This window comes from Oncorhynchus nerka, linkage group LG13 (assembly GCF_034236695.1).
Source record: "Oncorhynchus nerka isolate Pitt River linkage group LG13, Oner_Uvic_2.0, whole genome shotgun sequence".
Classification (NCBI taxonomy): Eukaryota; Metazoa; Chordata; class Actinopteri; order Salmoniformes; family Salmonidae; genus Oncorhynchus; species Oncorhynchus nerka.
In genome coordinates, this window is record NC_088408.1 from 24,160,934 (window position 1) to 24,185,105 (window position 24,172).

Genomic DNA, 24,172 nt, shown 5'->3' on the forward strand with positions numbered 1-24,172 from the left:
ATAGATGTAAGATAGAGGAAGGATAGACTGAGAATACATAGATGGAGGATAGAGGAAGGATAGACTGAGAATACATAGATATAAGATAGAGGAAGGATAGACTGAGAATACATAGATGGAGGATAGAGGAAGGATAGACTGAGAATACATAGATATAAGATAGAGGAAGGATAGACTGAGAATACATAGATGGAGGATAGAGGAAGGATAGACTGAGAATACATAGATGGAGGATAGAGGAAGGATAGACTGAGAATACATAGATGGAGGATAGAGGAAGGATAGACTGAGAATAAGTAGATGGAGGATAGAGGAAGGATAGACTGAGAATACATAGATGGAGGAAGGATAGAGGAAGGATAGACTGAGAATACGTAGATGGAGGGAGATAGACTGAGAATACATAGAGATAGAGGAAGGATAGACTGAGAATACATAGATGGAGGATAGAGGAAGGATAGACTGAGAATACATAGATGGAGGATAGAGGAAGGATAGACTGAGAATACATAGATGAAGGATAGGATAGAGGAAGGATAGACTGAGAATACATAGATATAAGATAGAGGAAGGATAGACTGAGAATAAGTAGATGGAGGATAGAGGAAGGATAGACTGAGAATACATAAATGGAGGATAGAGGAAGGATAGACTGAGAATACATAGATGGAGGATAGAGGAAGGATAGACTGAGAATACATAGATGGGGGATAGAGGAAGGATAGACTGAGAATACATATATATAAGATAGAGGAAGGATAGACTGAGAATACATAGATGGAGGATAGAGGAAGGATAAACTGAGAATACATAGATATAAGATAGAGGAAGGATAGACTGAGAATACATAGATGGAGGATAGAGGAAGGATAGACTGAGAATACATAGATGGAGGATAGAGGAAGGATAGACTGAGAACACATAGATATAAGATAGAGGAAGGATAGACTGAGAATACATAGATGGAGGATAGAGGAAGGATAGACAGAATACATAGATGGAGGATAGAGGAAGGATAGACTGAGAATACATAGATATAAGATAGAGGAAGGATAGACTGAGAATACATAGATGGAGGATAGAGGAAGGATAAACTGAGAATACATAGATGGAGGATAGAGGAAGGATAGACTGAGAACACATAGATATAAGATAGAGGAAGGATAGACTGAGAATACATAGATGGAAGGATAGAGAGGAAGGATAGAACTGAGAATACATAGATAGATGGAGGATAGAGGAAGGATAGACTGAGAATACATAGATGGAGGATAGAGGAAGGATAGACTGAGAACACATAGATATAAGATAGAGGAAGGATAGACTGAGAATACATAGATGGATAGATGGAGGATAGAGGAAGGACTGAGAATACATAGATGGAGGATAGAGGAAGGATAGACTGAGAATATAGAGGAAGGATAGATGGAGGATAGAGGAAGGATAGACTGAGAATACATAGATGGAGGATAGAGGAAGGATAGACTGAGAATACATAGATGTAGGATAGAGGAAGGATAGACTGAGAATACATAGATGGAGGATAGAGGAAGGATAGACTGAGAATACATAGATGTAAGATAGAGGAAGGATAGACTGAGAATACGTAGATGTAAGATAGAGGAAGGATAGACTGAGAATACATAGATGTAAGATAGAGGAAGGATAGACTGAGAATACGTAGATGGAGGATAGACTGAGAATATATAGATGGAGGATAGAGGAAGGATAGACTGAGAATACGTAGATGGAGGATAGAGGAAGGATAGACTGAGAATACGTAGATGGAGGATAGACTGAGAATACATAGATGGAGGATAGAGGAAGGATAGACTGAGAATACGTAGATGGAGGATAGAGGAAGGATAGACTGAGAACACATAGATATAAGATAGAGGAAGGATAGACTGAGAATACATAGATGGAGGATAGAGGAAGGATAGACTGAGAATACATAGATATAAGATAGAGGAAGGATAGACTGAGAATACGTAGATGGAGGATAGAGGAAGGATAGACTGAGAATACATAGATGTAAGATAGAGGAAGGATAGACTGAGAATACATAGATGGAGGATAGAGGAAGGATAGACTGAGAATACATAGATGGAGGATAGAGGAAGGATAGACTGAGAATACGTAGATGGAGGATAGACTGAGAATACGTAGATGGAAGATAGAGGGAGGATAGACTGAGAATACGTAGATGGAGGATAGAGGAAGGATAAACTGAGAATACATAGATGGAGGATAGAGGAAGGATAGACTGAGAATACGTAGATGGAGGATAGAGGAAGGATAGACTGAGAATACGTAGATGGAGGATAGACTGAGAATATATAGATGGAGGATAGAGGAAGGATAGACTGAGAATACGTAGATGGAGGATAGACTGAGAATATATAGATGGAGGATAGAGGAAGGATAGACTGAGAATACATAGATGGAGGATAGAGGAAGGATAGACTGAGAACACATAGATATAAGATAGAGGAAGGATAGACTGAGAATACATAGATGGAGGATAGAGGAAGGATAGACTGAGAATACATAGATGTAAGATAGAGGAAGGATAGACTGAGAATACATAGATGTAGGATAGAGGAAGGATAGACTGAGAATACATAGATGGAGGATAGAGGAAGGATAGACTGAGAATACATAGATGTAAGATAGAGGAAGGATAGACTGAGAACACATAAATGGAGGATGGAGGATAGAGGAAGGATAGACTGAGAATCTGTACGTACGTACATAGATGGAGGATAGAAAGAAAAATGGAGAAGATGTAGAGGACAGATGGAAGATAGCGAGTGATGGAAGATAAGGAGAGAAAATTGAGAAAGAAGAGGATAGAGAGATTGTCGGAGATAGAGAGAAGATGTCTGGAAGATAGGATTGTGGATGAATATGTACTGTAAGTGTATTGAGGCAGGATAGTTGAGAGACAGAAGGGTTGAGATGCGTGCTGCTCAAACTCTGCACAGGCACAACAGCTTTGTTCGTGTGTCTAGTGAACATCAAATATGGCTGTGGATAAATAATAAACCAGAACACTCATATAGGCAGGCCATAGGAGATACACAATGTTCTCTTTGAATAGAACTATAAGATATGACTATACTTTCATTCTCCAGGTGGTTGTTATATAATCAATTATAAAATGGCTTTGGAGAAATTACACATGGATACCATTCAACTACTCAGTATGAGATCCAAAAAAAAAACTACTCAGAATGCACCATAATGGACAGCCAGTCCTTCAGAGAGTGGTTTAAAGTCATAGATTAAACTATGTGGGAGCTTGCGTGGGATGTTACACATTTTTTTACTTTCATCCTCCTGTAGGCATAAATATGGAGATCAGGTTCTCACTCACTCAATCTATTTCAATTGTTAATAAATGAAATAAAATCATATTTGACATGCTTCATTAGCAACTGGTATAGACTGTCAAAGTGGAATGAATTCTTTCAAAATGTTACTAATGAATAAACAATGAAAGCAGAAATATCTTGAGTCTATAAGTATTCAACCCCTTTGTTATGGCAAGCCTAAATGTTTTTAACAAGTCACATAATAAATTGCATGGGTAAAAATAAAACAATCTGACATTGAATATCCCTCTGAGCATGGTGAAGTTATTCATTACTCTTTGGATGGTGTATCAATACACCCAGTCACTACAGCGATACAGGCATCCTTCAGTTGCTGGAGAGGAAGGAAACTGCAGGATTTCACCCTGATTCCAAAGGTGACAAAAAAACAGTCAGAGTTTAATGGCTGTGACAGGAGAAAACTGAGGATGGATCAACAGCATTGTAGTTACTCCACATTACTAACAAAGTGAAAAGAAGGAAGCCTGTACAGAACACAAATATTACAAAACATGCATCCTGTTTGCAACAAGGCACTAAAGTAATACTGCAAAAAAAACGTGGCAAAGCAATTAACTTTTTGTCCTGAATATAAAGTATTATGCAAATCCACTACAACACATTACTGAGTATTACTACATATTTTCAAGCTTAGTTATGACTGGATCATGTTATGGGTATGCTTGTAATCATAAGAGGAAGGACTGGGGAGTTTTTCAGGATAAAAAGAAACAGAATAGAGCAGGCAAAATCCTAGAGGAAAACCTGGTTCAGTCTGCTTTCCACCAGACACATGGAGATGAATTCATCTTTCAGCAGGACTATAACCTAAAACACAAGGCCAAATCTACACTGGAGTTGCTTACCAAGAAGACAGTGAATGTTCCTGAATGGCCGAGTTACAGTTTTCCTTAAATCTTCTTGAAAATCTATGCCAATACCTAACAATGGTTGTCTAGCAATGATCAACAACCAATTTGACTGAGCTTAAATAATTTAGAAAATAATAATGAGCAAATGTTGCACAATCCAGGTATGGAAATCTCTTAGAGTCTTACCCAGAAAGACTCACAGCTGTTATCGCTGCCAAAGGTGCTTCCACAAAGTATTGACTCAGGGGTGTGATTACTTATGTAAATGCAATATTTCAGAAATACATTTTCAATAAACATGTTCTAACTTTGTCATTATCGGGTATTGTATGTAGATGGGTGAAAAAAAAAAAAAAAAAAAAATGTTTGAATTCAGGCTGTAAAACAAAATGTGGAACATGTCAAGGGATGTGACTACTTTCTGAAGGCACTGTACTGTACATATAGGTAGAGTTAGTGCTAAAATAGTCAATACCGATAGTCCAGGTAACTGTATAGACTAGTCCAGATAACGGTATTGGCTAGTCCAGATAACTGTATAGACTAGTCCAGATAACGGTATTGGCTAGTCCAGATAACTGTATAGACTAGTCCAGATAACTGTATAGACTAGTCCAGATAACTGTATAGACTAGTCCAGATAACTGTATAGACTAGTCCAGGTAACTGACTAGTCCAGATAACTAGTCCAGTCCAGATAACTGTATAGACTAGTCCAGGTAACTGTATAGACTAGTCCAGATAACGGTATTGGCTAGTCCAGATAACTGTATAGACTAGTCCAGGTAACTGTATAGACTAGTCCAGATAACTGTATAGACTAGTCCAGGTAACTGTATAGACTAGTCCAGATAATAACTGTATAGACTAGTCCAGATAACTGTATAGACTAGTTCAGATAACTGTATAGACTAGTCCAGGTAACTGTATAGACTAGTCCAGATAACGGTATTGGCTAGTCCAGATAACTGTATAGACTAGTCCAGGTAACTGTATAGACTAGTCCAGATAACTGTATAGACTAGTCCAGGTAACTGTATAGACTAGTCCAGATAACTGTATAGACTAGTCCAGGTAACTGTATAGACTAGTCCAGATAACTGTATTGGCTAGTCCAGATAACTGTATAGACTAGTCCAGATAACTGTATAGACTAGTCCAGGTAACTGTATAGACTAGTCCAGGTAACTGTATAGACTAGTCCAGATAACTGTATTGGCTAGTCCAGATAACTGTATAGACTAGTCCAGATAACTGTATAGGCTAGTCCAGGCTAGTCCAGATAACTGTATAGACTAGTCCAGGTAACTGTATAGACTAGTCCAGATAACTGTATAGACTAGTCCAGGTAACTGTACTGTATAGACTAGTCCAGATAACTGTATAGACTAGTCCAGGTAACTGTATAGACTAGTCCAGATAACTAGTCCAGATATTGGCTAGTCCAGATAACTGTATAGACTAGTCCAGATAACTGTATAGACTAGTCCAGATAACTGTATAGACTAGTCCAGGTAACTGATATAGACTAGTCCAGATAACTGTATAGACTAGTCCAGATAACTGTATAGACTAGTCCAGGTAACTGTATAGACTAGTCCAGGTAACTGTATAGAGTCCAGTCAGATAACTGTATTAGGCTAGTCCAGATAACTGTATAGACAGTCCAGATAACTGTATAGACTAGTCCAGATAACTGTATAGACTAGTCCAGATAACTGTATAGACTAGTCCAGGTAACTGTATAGACTAGTCCAGATAACTGTATAGACTAGTCCAGGTAACTGTATAGACTAGTCCAGATAACTGTATAGACTAGTCCAGATAACTGTATAGACTAGTCCAGGTAACTGTATAGACTAGTCCAGATAACTGTATTGGCTAGTCCAGATAACTGTATAGACTAGTCCAGGTAACTGTATAGACTAGTCCAGATAACAGATAACTGTATAGACTAGTCCAGATAACTGTATAGACTAGTCCAGGTAACTGTATAGACTAGTCCAGATAACTGTATAACTAGTCCAGATAACTAGACTAGTCCAGATAACTGTATTGACTAGTCCAGATAACTGTATAGACTAGTCCAGATAACTGTATAGACTAGTCCAGATAACTGTATTAGACTAGTCCAGATAACTGTATAGACTAGTCCAGATAACTGTATAGACTAGTCCAGGATAACTGTATAGACTAGTCCAGATAACTGTATAGACTAGTCCAGGTAACTGTATAACTAGTCCAGATAACTGTATAGACTAGTCCAGATAACTGTATAGACTAGTCCAGATAACTGTATAGACTAGTCCAGATAACTGTATAGACTAGTCCAGGTAACTGTATAGACTCGTCCAGATAACTGTATAGACTAGTTCAGATAACTGTATAGACTAGTCCAGGTAACTGTATAGACTAGTCCAGATAACGGTATTGGCTAGTCCAGATAACTGTATAGACTAGTCCATATAACTGTATTGACTAGTCCAGATAACTGTATAGACTAGTCCAGGTAACTGTATAGACTAGTCCAGATAACTGTATAGACTAGTCCAGGTAACTGTATAGACTAGTCCAGGTAACTGTATAGACTAGTCCAGATAACGGTACTAGTCCAGATAACTGTATAGACTAGTCCAGATAACTGTATAGACTAAGTCCAGATAACTGTATAGACTAGTCCAGATAACTGTATAGACTAGTCCAGATAACTGTATAGACTAGTCCAGGTAACTGTATAGACTAGTCCAGATAACTGTATAGACTAGTCCAGATAACTGTATAGACTAGTCCAGATAACTAGTCCAGATAACTGTTAGACTAGTCCAGATAACTGTATTGGCTAGTCCAGATAACTAGACTAGTCCAGATAACTGTCCAGATAGACTAGTCCAGGTAACTGTATAGACTAGTCCAGATAACTGTATAGACTAGTCAGATAACTGTATAGACTAGTCCAGATAACAGACTAGTAACTGTATAGACTAGTCCAGATAACGGTATTGGCTAGTCCAGATAACTGTATAGACTAGTCCAGATAACTGTACTAGTCCAGATAACTGTATAGACTAGTCCAGGTAACTGTCCAGATAAGACTAGTCCAGATAACTGTATAGACTAGTCCAGGTAACTGTAGTCCAGACTAGTCCAGTCCAACTGTATAGACTAGTCCAGATAACTGTATAGACTAGTCCCAGACTAGTCCAGTAACTGTATAGACTAGTCCAGATAACTGTATAGACTAGTCCAGGTAACTGTATAGACTAGTCCAGATAACTGTATTGGCTAGTCCAGATAACTGTATAGACTAGTCCAGGATAACTGTATAGACTAGTCCAGATAACTGTATAGACTAGTCCAGATAACTGTATAGACTAGTCCAGATAACTGTATAGACTAGTCCAGATAACTGTATAGACTAGTCAGATAACAGATAGACTAGTCCAGATAACGGTATAGACTAGTCCAGATAACTGTATAGACTAGTCCAGATAACTGTATAGACTAGTCCAGATAACTGTATAGACTAGTCCAGATAACTGTATAGACTAGTCCAGATAACTGTATAGACTAGTCCAGATAACTGTATAGACTAGTCCAGGTAACTGTATAGACTAGTCCAGATAACTGTATAGACTAGTCCAGATAACTGTATAGACTAGTCCAGATAACTGTATAGACTAGTCCAGATAACTGTATAACTGTATAGACTAGTCCAGTAACTGTATAGACTAGTCCAGATAACTGTATAGACTAGTCCAGATAACGGTATTGGCTAGTCCAGATAACTGTATAGACTAGTCCAGATAACTGTATAGACTAGTCCAGATAACTGTATAGACTAGTCCAGATAACTGTATAGACTAGTCCAGGTAACTGTATAGACTAGTCCAGATAACTGTATAGACTAGTCCAGGTAACTGTATAGACTAGTCCAGATAACTGTATTGGCTAGTCCAGATAACTGTATAGACTAGTCCAGGTAACTGTATAGACTAGTCCAGATAACTGTATAGACTAGTCCAGGTAACTGTATAGACTAGTCCAGGTAACTGTATAGACTAGTCCAGATAACTGTATAGACTAGTCCAGATAACTGTATTGGCTAGTCCAGATAACTGTATAGACTAGTCCAGATAACTGTATAGACTAGTCCAGATAACTGTATAGACTAGTCCAGATAACTGTATAGACTAGTCCAGATAACTGTATAGACTAGTCCAGATAACTGTATAGACTAGTCCAGGTAACTGTATAGACTAGTCCAGATAACTGTATTGGCTAGTCCAGATAACTGTATAGACTAGTCCAGGTAACTGTATAGACTAGTCCAGATAACTGTATAGACTAGTCCAGATAACTGTATAGACTAGTCCAGATAACTGTATAGACTAGTCCAGATAACTGTATAGACTAGTCCAGATAACTGTATAGACTAGTCCAGATAACTGTATAGACTAGTCCAGGTAACTGTATAGACTAGTCCAGGTAACTGTATTGACTAGTCCAGATAACTGTATAGACTAGTCCAGATAACTGTATAGACTAGTCCAGATAACTGTATAGACTAGTCCAGATAACTGTATAGACTAGTCCAGGTAACTGTATAGACTAGTCCAGATAACTGTATAGACTAGTCCAGATAACTGTATAGACTAGTCCAGATAACTGTATAGACTAGTCCAGATAACTGTATTAGACTAGTCCAGATAACTGTATAGACTAGTCCAGATAACTGTATAGACTAGTCCAGATAACTGTATAGACTAGTCCAGATAACTGTATAGACTAGTCCAGATAACTGTATAGACTAGTCCAGATAACTGTATAGACTAGTCCAGATAACTGTATAGACTAGTCCAGGTAACTGTATACACTCGTCCAGATAACTGTATAGACTAGTTCAGATAACTGTATAGACTAGTCCAGGTAACTGTATTGGCTAGTCCAGATAACTGTATAGACTAGTCCATATAACTGTATAGACTAGTCCAGATAACTGTATAGACTAGTCCAGATAACTGTATAGACTAGTCCAGATAACTGTATAGACTAGTCCAGATAACTGTATTGACTAGTCCAGATAACTGTATAGACTAGTCCAGGTAACTGTATAGACTAGTCCAGATAACTGTATAGACTAGTCCAGGTAACTGTATAGACTAGTCCAGATAACTGTATAGACTAGTCCAGGTAACTGTATAGACTAGTCCAGATAACTGTATTGACTAGTCCAGTATAGACTAGTCCAGGTAACTGTATAGACTAACTGTATAGACTAGTCCAGATAACTGTATAGACTAGTCCAGATAACTGTATAGACTAGTCCAGGTAACTGTATAGACTAGTCCAGATAACTGTATAGACTAGTCCAGGTAACTGTATAGACTAGTCCAGATAACTGTATTGGCTAGTCCAGATAACTGTATAGACTAGTCCAGATAACTGTATAGACTAGTCCAGATAACGGTATTGGCTAGTCCAGATAACTGTATAGACTAGTCCAGATAACTGTATAGACTAGTCCAGGTAACTGTATAGACTAGTCCAGATAACTGTATAGACTAGTCCAGATAACTGTATAGACTAGTCCAGGTAACTGTATAGACTAGTCCAGATAACTGTATAGACTAGTCCAGATAACGGTATTGGCTAGTCCAGATAACTGTATAGACTAGTCCAGATAACTGTATAGACTAGTCCAGGTAACTGTATAGACTAGTACAGGTAACTGTATAGACTAGTCCAGATAACTGTATTGGCTAGTCCAGATAACTGTATAGACTAGTCCAGGTAACTGTATAGACTAGTCCAGATAACTGTATAGACTAGTCCAGGTAACTGTAGACTAGTCCAGATAACTAGACTAGTCCAGATAACTGTATAGACTAGTCCAGATAACTGTATAGACTAGTCCAGGTAACTGTATAGACTAGTCCAGATAACGGTATTGGCTAGTCCAGATAACTGTATAGACTAGTCCATATAACTGTATAGACTAGTCCAGATAACTGTATAGACTAGTCCAGGTAACTGTATAGACTAGTCCAGATAACTGTATAGACTAGTCCAGGTAACTGTATAGACTAGTCCAGATAACTGTATTGACTAGTCCAGATAACTGTATAGACTAGTCCAGATAACTGTATAGACTAGTCCAGATAACTGTATTGACTAGTCCAGATAACTGTATTGACTAGTCCAGATAACTGTATAGACTAGTCCAGATAACTGTATAGACTAGTCCAGATAACTGTATAGACTCCAGATAACTGTCCAGATAACTGTATAGACTAGTCCAGGTAACTGTATAGACTAGTCCAGGTAACTGTATAGACTAGTCCAGATAACTGTATTGGCTAGTCCAGATAACTGTATAGACTAGTCCAGGTAACTGTATAGACTAGTCCAGGTAACTGTATAGACTAGTCCAGATAACTGTATAGACTAGTCCAGATAACTGTATAGACTAGTCCAGGTAACTGTATAGACTAGTCCAGATAACTGTATAGACTAGTCCAGATAACTGTATAGACTAGTCCAGGTAACTGTATAGACTAGTCCAGATAACTGTATAGACTAGTCCATAACTAACTAGTCCAGATGTATAGACTAGTCCAGATAACTGTATAGACTAGTCCAGATAACTGTATAGACTAGTCCAGATAACTAGACTATCCAGATAACTGTATTGACCAGTCCAGATAACTGTATAGACTAGTCCAGATAACTGTATAGACTAGTCCAGATAACTGTATAGACTAGTCCAGGTAACTGTATAGACTAGTCCAGATAACTGTATAGACTAGTCCAGATAATAGACTAGTCCAGATAACTGTATAGACTAGTCCAGATAACTGTATAGACTAGTCCAGATAACTGTATAGACTAGTCCAGATAACTGTATAGACTAGTCCAGATAACTGTATAGACTAGTCCAGATAACTGTATAGACTAGTCCAGATAACTGTATAGACTAGTCCAGATAACTGTATAGACTAGTCCAGATAACTGTGGCTAGTCCAGATAACTGTATAGACTAGTCCAGGTAACTGTATAGACTAGTCCAGATAACTGTATAGACTAGTCCAGATAACTGTATAGACTAGTCCAGATAACTGTATAGACTAGTCCAGATAACGGTATTGGCTAGTCCAGATAACTGTATAGACTAGTCCAGATAACTGTATAGACTAGTCCAGGTAACTGTATAGACTAGTCCAGGTAACTGTATAGACTAGTCCAGATAACTGTATAGACTAGTCCAGATAACTGTATAGACTAGTCCAGATAACTGTATAGACTAGTCCAGATAACTGTATAGACTAGTCCAGGTAACTGTATAGACTAGTCCAGGTAACTGTCCAGATAAGACTAGTCCAGATAACTGTATAGACTAGTCCAGTAACTGTATAGACAGTCCAGATAACTGTATAGACTAGTCCAGATAACTGTATTGGCTAGTCCAGATAACTGTATAGACTAGTCCAGATAACTGTATAGACTAGTCCAGATAACTGTATAGACTAGTCCAGGTAACTGTATAGACTAGTCCAGATAACTGTATAGACTAGTCCAGGTAACTGTATAGACTAGTCCAGATAACTGTATAGACTAGTCCAGGTAACTGTATAGACTAGTCCAGATAATAACTGTATAGACTAGTCCAGGTAACTGTATAGACTAGTCCAGATAACTGTATTGGCTAGTCCAGATAACTGTATAGACTAGTCCAGGTAACTGTATAGACTAGTCCAGATAACTGTATAGACTAGTCCAGATAACTGTATAGACTAGTCCAGGTAACTGTATAGACTAGTCCAGATAACTGTATTGACTAGTCCAGATAACTGTATAGACTAGTCCAGATAACTGTATAGACTAGTCCAGGTAACTGTATAGACTAGTCCAGATAACTGTATAGACTAGTCCAGGTAACTGTATAGACTAGTCCAGATAACTGTATAGACTAGTCCAGGTAACTGTATAGACTAGTCCAGGTAACTGTATTGGCTAGTCCAGATAACTGTATAGACTAGTCCAGGTAACTGTATAGACTAGTTCAGATAACTGTATAGACTAGTCCAGATAACTGTATAGACTAGTCCAGGTAACTGTATAGACTAGTCCAGATAACTGTATAGACTAGTCCAGGTAACTGTATAGACTAGTCCAGATAACGGTATTGGCTAGTCCAGATAACTGTATAGACTAGTCCAGATAACTGTATAGACTAGTCCAGATAACGGTATTGGCTAGTCCAGATAACTGTATAGACTAGTCCAGATAACTGTATAGACTAGTCCAGGTCCAGACTAGTCCAGATAACTGTATAGACTAGTCAGATAACAGATAACTGTATAGACTAGTCCAGATAACTGTATAGACTAGTCCAGATAACTGTATAGACTAGTCCAGATAACTGTATAGACTAGTCCAGATAACGGTATTGGCTAGTCCAGATAACTGTATAGACTAGTCCAGATAACTGTATAGACTAGTCCAGGTAACTGTATAGACTAGTACAGGTAACTGTATAGACTAGTCCAGATAACTGTATTGGCTAGTCCAGATAACTGTATAGACTAGTCCAGGTAACTGTATAGACTAGTCCAGATAACTGTATAGACTAGTCCAGGTAACTGTATAGACTCGTCCAGATAACTGTATAGACTAGTTCAGATAACTGTATAGACTAGTCCAGGTAACTGTATAGACTAGTCCAGATAACGGTATTGGCTAGTCCAGATAACTGTATAGACTAGTCCATATAACTGTATAGACTAGTCCAGATAACTGTATAGACTAGTCCAGATAACTGTATAGACTAGTCCAGGTAACTGTATAGACTAGTCCAGATAACTGTATTGGCTAGTCCAGATCACTGTATAGACTTGTCCAGATAACTGTATAGACTAGTCCAGATAACTGTATTAGACTAGTCCAGATAACTGTATAGACTAGTCCAGATAACTGTATAGACTAGTCCAGATAACTGTATAGACTAGTCCAGATAACTGTATAGACTAGTCCAGGTAACTGTATAGACTAGTCCAGATAACTGTATAGACTAGTCCAGGTAACTGTATAGACTAGTCCAGGTAACTGTATAGACTAGTCCAGATAACTGTATTGGCTAGTCCAGATAACTGTATAGACTAGTCCAGGTAACTGTATAGACTAGTCCAGATAGACTAGTCCAGATTGGACTAGTCCAGATAACTGTATAGACTAGTCCAGGTAACTGTATAGACTAGTCCAGATAACTGTATAGACTAGTCCAGATAACTGTATAGACTAGTCCAGGTAACTGTATAGACTAGTCCAGATAACTGTATAGACTAGTCCAGATAACTGTATAGACTAGTCCAGGTAACTGTATTGACTAGTCCAGATAACTGTATAGACTAGTCCAGGTAACTGTATTGGCTAGTCCAGATAACTGTATAGACTAGTCCAGATAACTGTATTGACTAGTCCAGGTAACTGTATAGACTAGTCCAGATAACTGTATAGACTAGTCCAGATAACTGTATTGACTAGTCCAGATAACTGTATTGACTAGTCCAGATAACTGTATAGACTAGTCCAGGTAACTGTATTGACTAGTCCAGATAACTGTATAGACTAGTCCAGTATAGACTAGTCCAGATAACTGTAACTGTATGACTAGTCCAGATAACTGTATAGACTAGTCCAGGTAACTGTATTGACTAGTCCAGATAACTAGTCCAGATAACTGTGACTAGTCCAGATAACTGTATTGACTAGTCCAGATAACTGTATAGACTAGTCCAGATAACTGTATTGACTAGTCCAGATAACTGTATAGACTAGTCCAGGTAACTGTATTGACTAGTCCAGGTAACTGTATAGACTAGTCCAGATAACTGTATTGACTAGTCCAGATAACTGTATTGACTAGTCCAGATAACTGCTAGTCCAGATAACTAGTCCAGGTAACTGTATTGACTAGTCCAGGTAACTGTATTGACTAGTCCAGATAACTGTATTGACTAGTCCAGATAACTGTATTGACTAGTCCAGATAACTGTATTGACTAGTCCAGATAACTGTATAGACTAGTCCAGATAACTGTATTGACTAGTCCAGATAACTGTATAGACTAGTCCAGATAACTGTATAGACTAGTCCAGGTAACTGTATTGACTAGTCCAGGTAACTGTATTGACTAGTCCAGATAACTGTATAGACTAGTCCAGATAACTGTATAGACTAGTCCAGATAACTGTATAGAATAGTCCAGATAACTGTATTGACTAGTCCAGATAACTGTATTGACTAGTCCAGATAACTGTATAGACTAGTCCAGATAACTGTATTGACTAGTCCAGATAACTGTATTGAATAGTCCAGATAACTAACTAACAGTCTTATGGCTTGGGGGTAGAAGCTGTTCAGGGTCTTGTTGGTTCCAGACTCGGTGCATCGGTACTGCTTGCCATGCGGAAGCAGAGAGAACAGTCTATGAAAGAAGCCCGAAAAATGTAATCAATTTTAACATGGACAGCAGAGAAATATGATTAGTATTTGCGACATTGAAGATCTATACAGATGTAGGACCTTAATTGTATTCCTCTTTTGTTGCTGCAAAGCAGGAAATGCAAACGTATAGTGCATTTGAGTTTTAAAAAGGCTTCTAAAGTTTCCACTTTGAAATGACAGACTTGATTTGATCTAACGAAAAACAAATCAACCTATAATCCACATAACAATTCACATTTCCTGTTGATGCAGGATTTTCTTCCTGCGGTAGCAAACTGGCTCAAATTATGATCCTACATCTGTATGAACCTTAATATTGATCATAGCTCACAGCCAGACAGAACATAGCAGCATGCCATGACTTCTAATGAGTAGGATTCAATTAGGAAGGTTAGTTGTTACGTAGGCCTAATCAATGGCATCACAAGGTGAGGGGCCCCCATAGGAACTCAAGTCATTTTTACCAGCAACTGTCCTCCTTGTACATCCACAAGTGCTCAACATGCAGGTAATTGGTCTCATAATGACTACCGTGGATGGAGGTAAAGCCATCCAGGAGAATGAGCTCTGATCCCAGGTGGGCTGATGTAGATCTGTCTCCAGCAACCAGTCATCATAATTATTAACCCCCCATTTGTAGCGCCCCAGTGAGTGCATTTAATTGATCCAATTTGCTGGCCTAATTAATTTATCCTCGGCTAAGATATGATGCAGGGCTGTAATCCCCATGAGGCTACGCACTTGGCACAGACGTCAGTTCAACGTCTAGATTTGATTGACATTTGGTTGAGTTGTTAACTAATGTGAATTCAACGTGAAATCAACTAAAAATGTCACCATGTCATTAGTTGTGTGAAAAATAAACAAAATGCCCTTAAATTTATGATTTTTTGCAAATCCATTTAGTTTTCCACATTTTTTCAACGTCGACACATTTAGTTTTTGGGTTGAAAATATATGGAAACAATGTTGATTCAAACAGTTTTTGCCCAATGGGTACTGTTGAACAGCAGGGACCCTGCAGTCCATCTTACTGGACGCAATGAGAGGGATTCCACCAGACCTTTAATTAGCTATTACAACCACAAGAGCAGCTAAGGGGACTGTATCTGTCAACATCAGATCAAGGAGACTCATGTAGCTCACCAAATAGCAATCTGAATAAAACTTCATTTTGGAACAGCATAGAGTTGTGGGATTGACACTTCTACAAAGAAAGTAAGGACGTTTTTCCAGTAAGCTACAATTACACAGACAATTGTAAAATATCATGACAATGAGCTAGTAAAAGATTGCACAGAGGAGATTGATGGGTCCAATTGATTTGACTCTGAGGGTTCACCAAGAGTATTTTCCATTAACTAGATGCATGGAAAGGCATTGATCATCCCTGGTATTCACATCATGTCATAACAGTGACACAATCGTTGAAAGGTATTGAAAGCCTGCTACAATACGGATCATTTCATGAGATGGAGAAGACTCCTCCATATCTCTCTCTCTCTCTCTCTCTCTCTCTCTCTCTCTCTCTCTCTCTCTCTCTCTCTCTCTCTCTCTCTCTCTCTCTCTCTCTGTCTCTCTCTCTGTCTCTCTCTCTCTCTCTCGCTTCTCTCTCTCACACCTCTCACTCTCTCTCTCACCTCTCTCTTTTTCATGTCACATGTGTAATTACATTCCTCTGGGTCATTATTTTCCCACTTTTCTCAGATTACTGCAAAAGCTAATCTAATAAAATATATGACTGGAACGACTAGAACAAACTGCAAACATCACTGAAGCTGGAGACTCATATCTCCCTCACTAACTTTAAACACCAGCTGTCAGAGCAGCTCACAGATCACTGCACCTGTACATAGCCCATCTGTAAATAGCCCATCCAACTACCTCATCCCCATATTGTTATTTATTTTGCTCCTTTACACCCCAGTATCTCTACTTGCACATTCATCTTCTGCACATCTATCACTCCAGTGTTTAATTGCTAAATTGTAATTATTTCACCACTATTGCCTTTTTATTGCCTTACCTTCTTTATCCTACCTGATTTGCACACTCTGTATATAGACTTTTTCTATTGTATTATTGACTGTATGTTTGTTTATCCCATGTGTAACTCTTTGTTGTTGTTTGTGTCACACTGCTTTGCTTTATCTTGGCCAGGTTGTAGTTGTAAATGAGAACTTGTTCTCAGACTAGCCTACCTGGTTAAATAAAGGTGGGGGAAAAAATCATAAAAATATGCTAAATCAAGCTTCATAATCCATTATGGATCTATAATCATCATGCCTCAACTCTCATCACCTAAACCAGGGGTCCCCAATTACACTCAGCCATGGGCCAGCTTTTCCTTGAGTGGATGGTCGGGGGTGCCGGAACACATAATTCATTATTTGTACACTGCAAATTGCCCACAAGAATCCCAAACAGATACAGTATTTGACAAAAGCTAAATCATATCAAACCCTGATTACATTGGGATACGATCACATTCTCCTCTCTATTTATGGAATACTTGGGAAAGATTTCCCAGAATTGAAATCACTTTGAGCTGATTTCCTGGTGATTTTCCTGTTGATTTTCCAGTCTTTTACAGTCTTTTATGTACAATGTTGTTGTTTTTTAAGCAGGATTGTATTATTTTATTATTATTTATTTTTTTGCTCAGAAAACTTGGGGGGGTGAAATAAAACCACCCACGGGCTGCGGGTTGGGGAACCGTGAGCTTAACCATACTAGCAGGTTGACACCCCACGTTACCCTTTTTCCTCTCCAATAGGAACCTCTCCACATCTGACCTATTTTATCACCCTTCTCCCCTCTCCTAACCTGTTACCCAGAAAACATGCTTGAGGTCCAGCTAGCTACAGCAAACATAATAATGGAACATTAATTAGAAAATTGATTGCAGCCCACGTTTCTCACATTAGAGATATTTGATTAATGTGGCCTGAATCATTCTGGTTTCAATCTCGTTTATATAACGTCTCCCTCCACCTCAACACACCACCCTCCCCTCCAACCCTCCCTCCAAACCCCGCCAGTCCCATATTCTGATGGAGATTTAATGAAACCAAGGGGAAGTATGGTGGCACTACATGTTCATTCTTCCTCCACAGGTTTATAATCTGAATGTAATCTCCCATTGTTCAGTGAAAGGGAAGGATGTGAGGCTTTGTCCTTCAGAAAGCCGACAGAACCTTGACAGAACAATCCTCAACAACCGTTGGTGGAAAAGAGAATCGGTGGTGAAATATCTCAATGGAAATGATTTATGATGCATCTACAATGTAAATTCATTGCTGCCTGTGTGAAGTAGACATGCCGCCTACGTCAGGTTACTCGAGTGGCCAACTTGTCAATAGAAAATATCTTTCAATTTTCATGTATAAAGAATGGCATGTTTTCCTTGTGTCACTGGGAGAAAGAAATGAATCGTGAACATTTGTAAGTCTTGACATCTGCGATTTGAACTTTCCAAAAACACTTATTTTTGTTGTGCCTTACTTACGGTAACATGGTCCTGGTCTCGTTGGAGGAGGTTAGGGTTGATGATCGGGATGGAAGTTTGCCTTTCAATTATTCCTCCCTTACTTACAGCCTGGCGATGCATGATGTCTTATTCAGAGAGTTAGACCTGAGCCAGGTGATGGTCTGCTCCGATGACCCACATCACCACATTACCCGGTTGTTTGTCCGATATAGACACACACAGGCCAGACAAGGAAAAACAAATGTCGAGTACACAAATTCTTACTGATTGTGATTCATCTTCAATGCTCCTAAATAATAACTTTATAATATAGCCTAATATTATAAATTTTCTAACTCGTGATATATCGCGGGCTGGCTAGTGGCTTGTGTGATTATTTTAGTATATGGTGGTTAGTTAGATTCTATGGCTGTGTTCAATGGTTAATTTGTCAATCGGGAGGTGCCGGAAACAAAAAGTTAGCGTGAGAGGGGGGTGACCTGGGGAGCTAGGTACCAGACAGCATGAGAAAAAAATACCCTTTACAATAAAGCATTGCATGCACATCATCACATGTGTGTAGTGGCATGGAGCAGTAGAGTAGAGGCTCTTCCAGAAGTTGCACACACAGGGAAAGGTTTTTGTAGCCGAGGGTCTGGAAATAATGTGTCCTTTTATAACAGCATTTCATGTAATTTTACATGACTGGAGACTTTGGCAGAATATTTTTTTAATATCACACAATACATCAAGATGACAGGCTACTTTGACTCTGACAAACTAAGCTCAATAAAAACAACCTCGTCTTGAATCCATCAATAGCCTAGGTGTGTGGAGACACACATATTGTACAAAATTAGGAGGATTTTATAGTCCTAAAATTGCTTTCCAGTTTCCCTGACTCGCCCAATAACGCAAAGCTCTTGTGAGAGCAAAATTGCAAGCTTATGTTATAATGGTGTTATTGCATCAAATAGTTGTTTTATGCAAAAGGATAGAAGGTTCTTATAACTCTATTGTGTCTGTGGGAACTGAAAGTGGGCCTCTGGGGGATTTAACATTGACAGAAGATGTACCATGTCTTTGGGTAATATCACATTCCAGAGCACGGGTTAATGTTTCTGTACTGGGGTACCAGGGGGAGATGACTCCACTATGGAGTTGGGGGGCCAGAAACTGGTCTCTACACAATGAGGACAGTTTTTACAGCAGATACTGTCTGCTGTGAATTATAAGTTTATTTCATACAAATCTTAAAATTGTGATACTTTCCATACATCTGTTGTTTGTCACGTAGACTGAAGGAGGATGGACTTAATGGCTATAAAATGCTGTGGCTCAAACCAGCTGATTGAGTTCTCAGTGATCACCTCCAGGGGTGATTACCAACCATCTGGGTGAGTTCTCAGTGATCACCTCCAGGGGTGATTACCAACCAGCTGGTTGAGTTCTCAGTGATCCCCTCTAGGGGTGATTACCAACCAGCTGGTTGAGTTCTCAGTGATCACCTCTAGGTGTGATTACCAACCAGCTGGTTGAGTTCTCAGTGATCCCCTCTAGGGGTGATTACCAACCAGCTGGTTGAGTTCTCAGTGATCCCCTCTAGGGGTGATTACTGACCAGCTCCATTACTGCAGTAATTAAATAATAAAGTTTGATTGTTTTGAAGAAATGTTAAAAGTCTCTCCTTTTGATTACAATAATTCCACCACACACTTATGCGGAGTGGAACAGGGAAACCCAAGAGCACACTCAGACGAGGAGACTGGGATGAAATAACCAAGGTATTTATTGAAACACAGGGGGAAGATGGAGTGCAGGACAGGGGAAGCTCGGGCGGGTTGCAGGACACCAGGTGCGGAGGCGGAGGCTGAGGCTGGAGCGAGAGGGGATGGGACAGGGCAAGCACGTCCGGAGGGGAATCCAATGGAGCAGTAGAGTGGGGAATACAGAGCAGAGTAGCAGGATGAGGAGATGTGGGACTGGAGACAGGAACCAGAGTCAGAGCGGGCAGAACTGTAGTGGAGAGTACTGTGTCAGGCAAGGAAAACAGGCACAACTGTTAACAGGATCTAAATAGTAACAAACAGCTAGAAACATAGACTGACTGAGCAGAGATTACGATCTGGCAGTGTGGAAGTGGCAGGACTGAGTATTTGTGGAAGTCTTGATTATGGAACAGATTGCAGCTGGTGGGGATCTGCTCTGTCTCCGCCCACCCAATCACACACACACAGGGAGAGGGAGAGGGAGAGGGAGAGAGAGAGGGAGAGGGAGAGGGAGAGCGAGAGCGAGAGCGAGAGAGTACTGGGGGAGTGGCTGCAGGTCAAGGAGACACAGGATGAGCTGTAGAGGGCGTGGCAGGAGGAGATGTAATACACACTCTCGCCGGCGATGGCCAATGCACTCGTGAAAACATCCTATCTCTCGCTCTCTGTTCGCTCAATAGGCCTAATGGAAGTTGATCAAATATTTTGGTAGCCTACAGCATACAGATTTGAGTCCTTTCTTTCCATCCTGTGTTTTCCGTGATTGTATTTGAAATATAGAGAAAGGCCTGTTTTGTCTGCATGCTGATCACTGACATACATTCCTGACTGTAGGCTACTGTATGCCTTTATTGTCTTGTTTTTGGGCTACAAACAATCCACAGCAAAGCAATTTTTTAAAATAAGCTATTTATCCTCTGTGGCTAAATTATTGGCCTTCTCATGGTGTAGTAGGCTATTCTGAATTATTGCATTTCATTCTGAACAGACAGTACTAATTCTATAACTTTATAACTAGCTAATGTACTTCTCTTTCAGGGGTGCTGCAGAATCTCCAGCAACGCTGTGGAGATGAGACTTGCAGGCTCATGTCTATCAGAGACACTGAGGTTTAAAGTACTGGAGACTGCGTCCAAGATGTCAGACCATTTCTTTCAAGGTAATCAGGGTACTCACATTAATCAGGGAACAAACTCCCTCACGACGCCAGGACAGCGAGTCAATCACCATTCACATACCTCTTTAAGGAATACCTAGGATAGGATAAAGTAATCCCTCTCATTGAAAAATGGACACGTCTAATATCCAAGTTGCATCCCATTTATGTGGACCAACATCACATTGGATAAATATAAAATGTTAATATCGTAACGAACATCTTATAAAGAATTATGAATTTCAATTTGTTGTGACTAATGTAAAATAGTTGGCTAATGTTAGCTAGACTAGGGGTTAGGGTTAGGGGTTAAGGTTAGGGTTAAGGCTAAGGTTAGGGTTAAGGGTTAAGGTTAGGGTTAGGGGAAGGGTTAGCTAACATGCTTAGTATTTGCAAGTAGCTAAAAGGTAGTAAGTACATTTGACACATTTGAACCAACAGGACACTTTCACTGCTGAAGGCTGAGGTCCAGGGATGACAGTGTAAAGTAGAAAGTGAGAGAACTCCAATATTTATGGCACCTAGGCACCAGGGATAGGAGTGTGTGCGTGTGCTTGTGCATGTGTGTGTGTGTGTGCTTGCATGCCGATGTGTGACAAAAATGTCTCTCTGTACGTTTGAGATTTTTTTTTAAGTGAGTGATTTTACGCTCAAACCTATTAACATCATGATCATGCAAGTGTTGGAGAGTTGACACGTCGAAAGTGTGAAATGTGAAGCTGAAAGAGAATAAAGCTTAAGTTCTACAGAGTCATGTGAATAGAGATTGAGTTCTACAGAGTCATGTGAATAAAGCTTGAGTTCTACAGTCACATGAATAAAGATTGAGTTCTACAGTCACATGAATAAAGATTGAGTTCTACAGTCACATGAATAAAGATTGAGTTCTACAGTCAGATGAATAAAGATTGAGTTCTACAGTCACATGAATAAAGATTGAGTTCTACAGTCAGATGAATAAAGATTGAGTTCTACAGTCACATGAATAAAGATTGAGTTCTACAGTCACATGAATAAAGATTGAGTTCTACAGTCACATGAATAAAGATTGAATACTAAAGATTCTACAGAGTACATGTAGACAGGACCAAGGCTCCATGTTCAGACACCACCTCTGTTACACCCGAGACAACCTACAGTTAAACTGTTCCATAGCTAATAGAAAAACACAACATCTTCAATATCACCAAGTATGGTCCAATTCAGCTCTATGGAACTGCTTGTAAATGTTGTGGAAGCATGCACTAAACAAGAGAGAATGTGCAGAGATCAGAATTACAACTGGAAAGACTGGACTGCTGTAGCACACTTCAGCAACAAACGATAAGCAACAGCTTGTGTAAAATCAATGGATGCACAATTACCATTAGTCACCTGACAAAGATCCTTGAAGGATATAAACATGGTTTGTTTTCGAATTAAGGTACATGGTGGAGATTATGAGTGTGCAGGCTCTATTTCTTTCGCACAGTAACCATTCACACATCAACAGAACTAGATCACACATTACCAATCATTGAAAAGACAACTATAATGCTTTGTGTCCAATCAATTCTTCTGTAACTGCAACCTATTGTATACAGTACACTGAGTTGACAAAGCATTAGGAACACCATTCTCTTTCCATGACAGACTCACCAGTTGACTCCAGGTGAAAGCTCTGATCCCTTATTGGTATCACTTGTTAAATTCACTTCAATCAGTGTAGATGAAGGGGAGGAGACAGGTTAAATAAGGATTTTTAAGCCGTGAGACAATTGAAACATGGATTGTATATGTGTGCCATTCAGCGGGTGAAAGATTTAAGTGTCTTTGAACAGGGTATGGTAGTAGGTGCCAGGCGCACCAGTTAGTGATGTTTTTTTCACACTCAACAGTTTCCCGTGTGTGTCATGAATGATCCACTACCTAAAGGACATCCAGCCAACATGACACAACTGTGTCAACATGGGCCAGCATCTCTGTGAAACGCTTTCAACACATTTTAAAGTCCCGAAAAATTGAGGCTGTTCTGAGGGCAAAAAGGGGTGCAACTCAATATTAGGAAGGTGTTCCTCATGTTTTGTACACTCAGTGTATAACGCCTATATTGTCTACCGATATGACTTGGTGTGAAAACCTCAAAACGCAGAGAGTCTGTACAAATCCCTTTCAATCATCTCTAATCACCATCTCCCCCCCAAAAAATACATGATGCACTAAAATCTAAACTCCTGCCATTTGTGTTTCAAACTCCAAACTACCAGCCCCATGCTGAATGCTGAACAGGGAATCCACACAGGGAAACAAATGAAAAAGAAGAAGGAATTAAAAGAGAACAGCAGTATCAGCTGTAAGTAACTCACCTATCACCACTAGGTACATGCCTGCCCAGTGGTCCACAGTGGGCGACAGTTTGGACGTGTATTTGTTGTCCTCCTCCATGCTCCTCTCCCACAGACCGACCAGACCAGTACGGATAAGTATTCAAACTCCCAAACGGTGCCAGCGAGAGAAGTAGACCTCCAACAGGGACACAGGCTCATCTGAACAAGGCTTATCCTTGACATTACCACAGGTAGCATTTTCAATCAGCTCCTAGAATCTTTATATTCCCTCTCCATAATGGACTCCCACACATATGCACCCAGACATGCTAAGTACACACACACACACACACACACACACACACACACACACACACACACACACACACACACACACACACACACACACACACACACACACACACACACACACACACACACACACACACACACACCTCCCCTTCCCCGCTGAGCCGATTAGGATGACAACTGTCAACTGTGAGTGTAAGTACACTCATGCTCACACTCATGTACACACACACTCCTGCCCTGGGTGAATGGTGCAGTCTTTCTATGCTCCTGTCCAAATTTCACTTGAACCCATCTGTGCTAACAGCATTTTCTTCACAGTGTTTTAGTGTTTTAGTGTTTTAGTGTGTGTGTGTGTGTGTGTGTGTGTGTGTGTGTGTGTGTGTGTGTGTGTGTGTGTGTGTGTGTGTG

General features: G+C 39.6%; 1 protein-coding gene across 1 annotated transcript in view; it reads right to left on the reverse strand.

Moving 5' to 3' along the window:
- The window catches only part of LOC115140458 (opsin-5-like), a 96,496-nt gene extending 72,589 nt beyond the window's left edge, over nt 1–23,907 (reverse strand). The window contains exon 1 of the mRNA XM_065026268.1: nt 23,492–23,907. Within this exon, the coding sequence (XP_064882340.1) occupies nt 23,492–23,570 (79 nt within the window). The 5' untranslated portion in view covers nt 23,571–23,907. The remainder of the gene's footprint in view (nt 1–23,491) is intronic.
- Between the last annotated feature and the right edge of the window lie 265 nt (nt 23,908–24,172).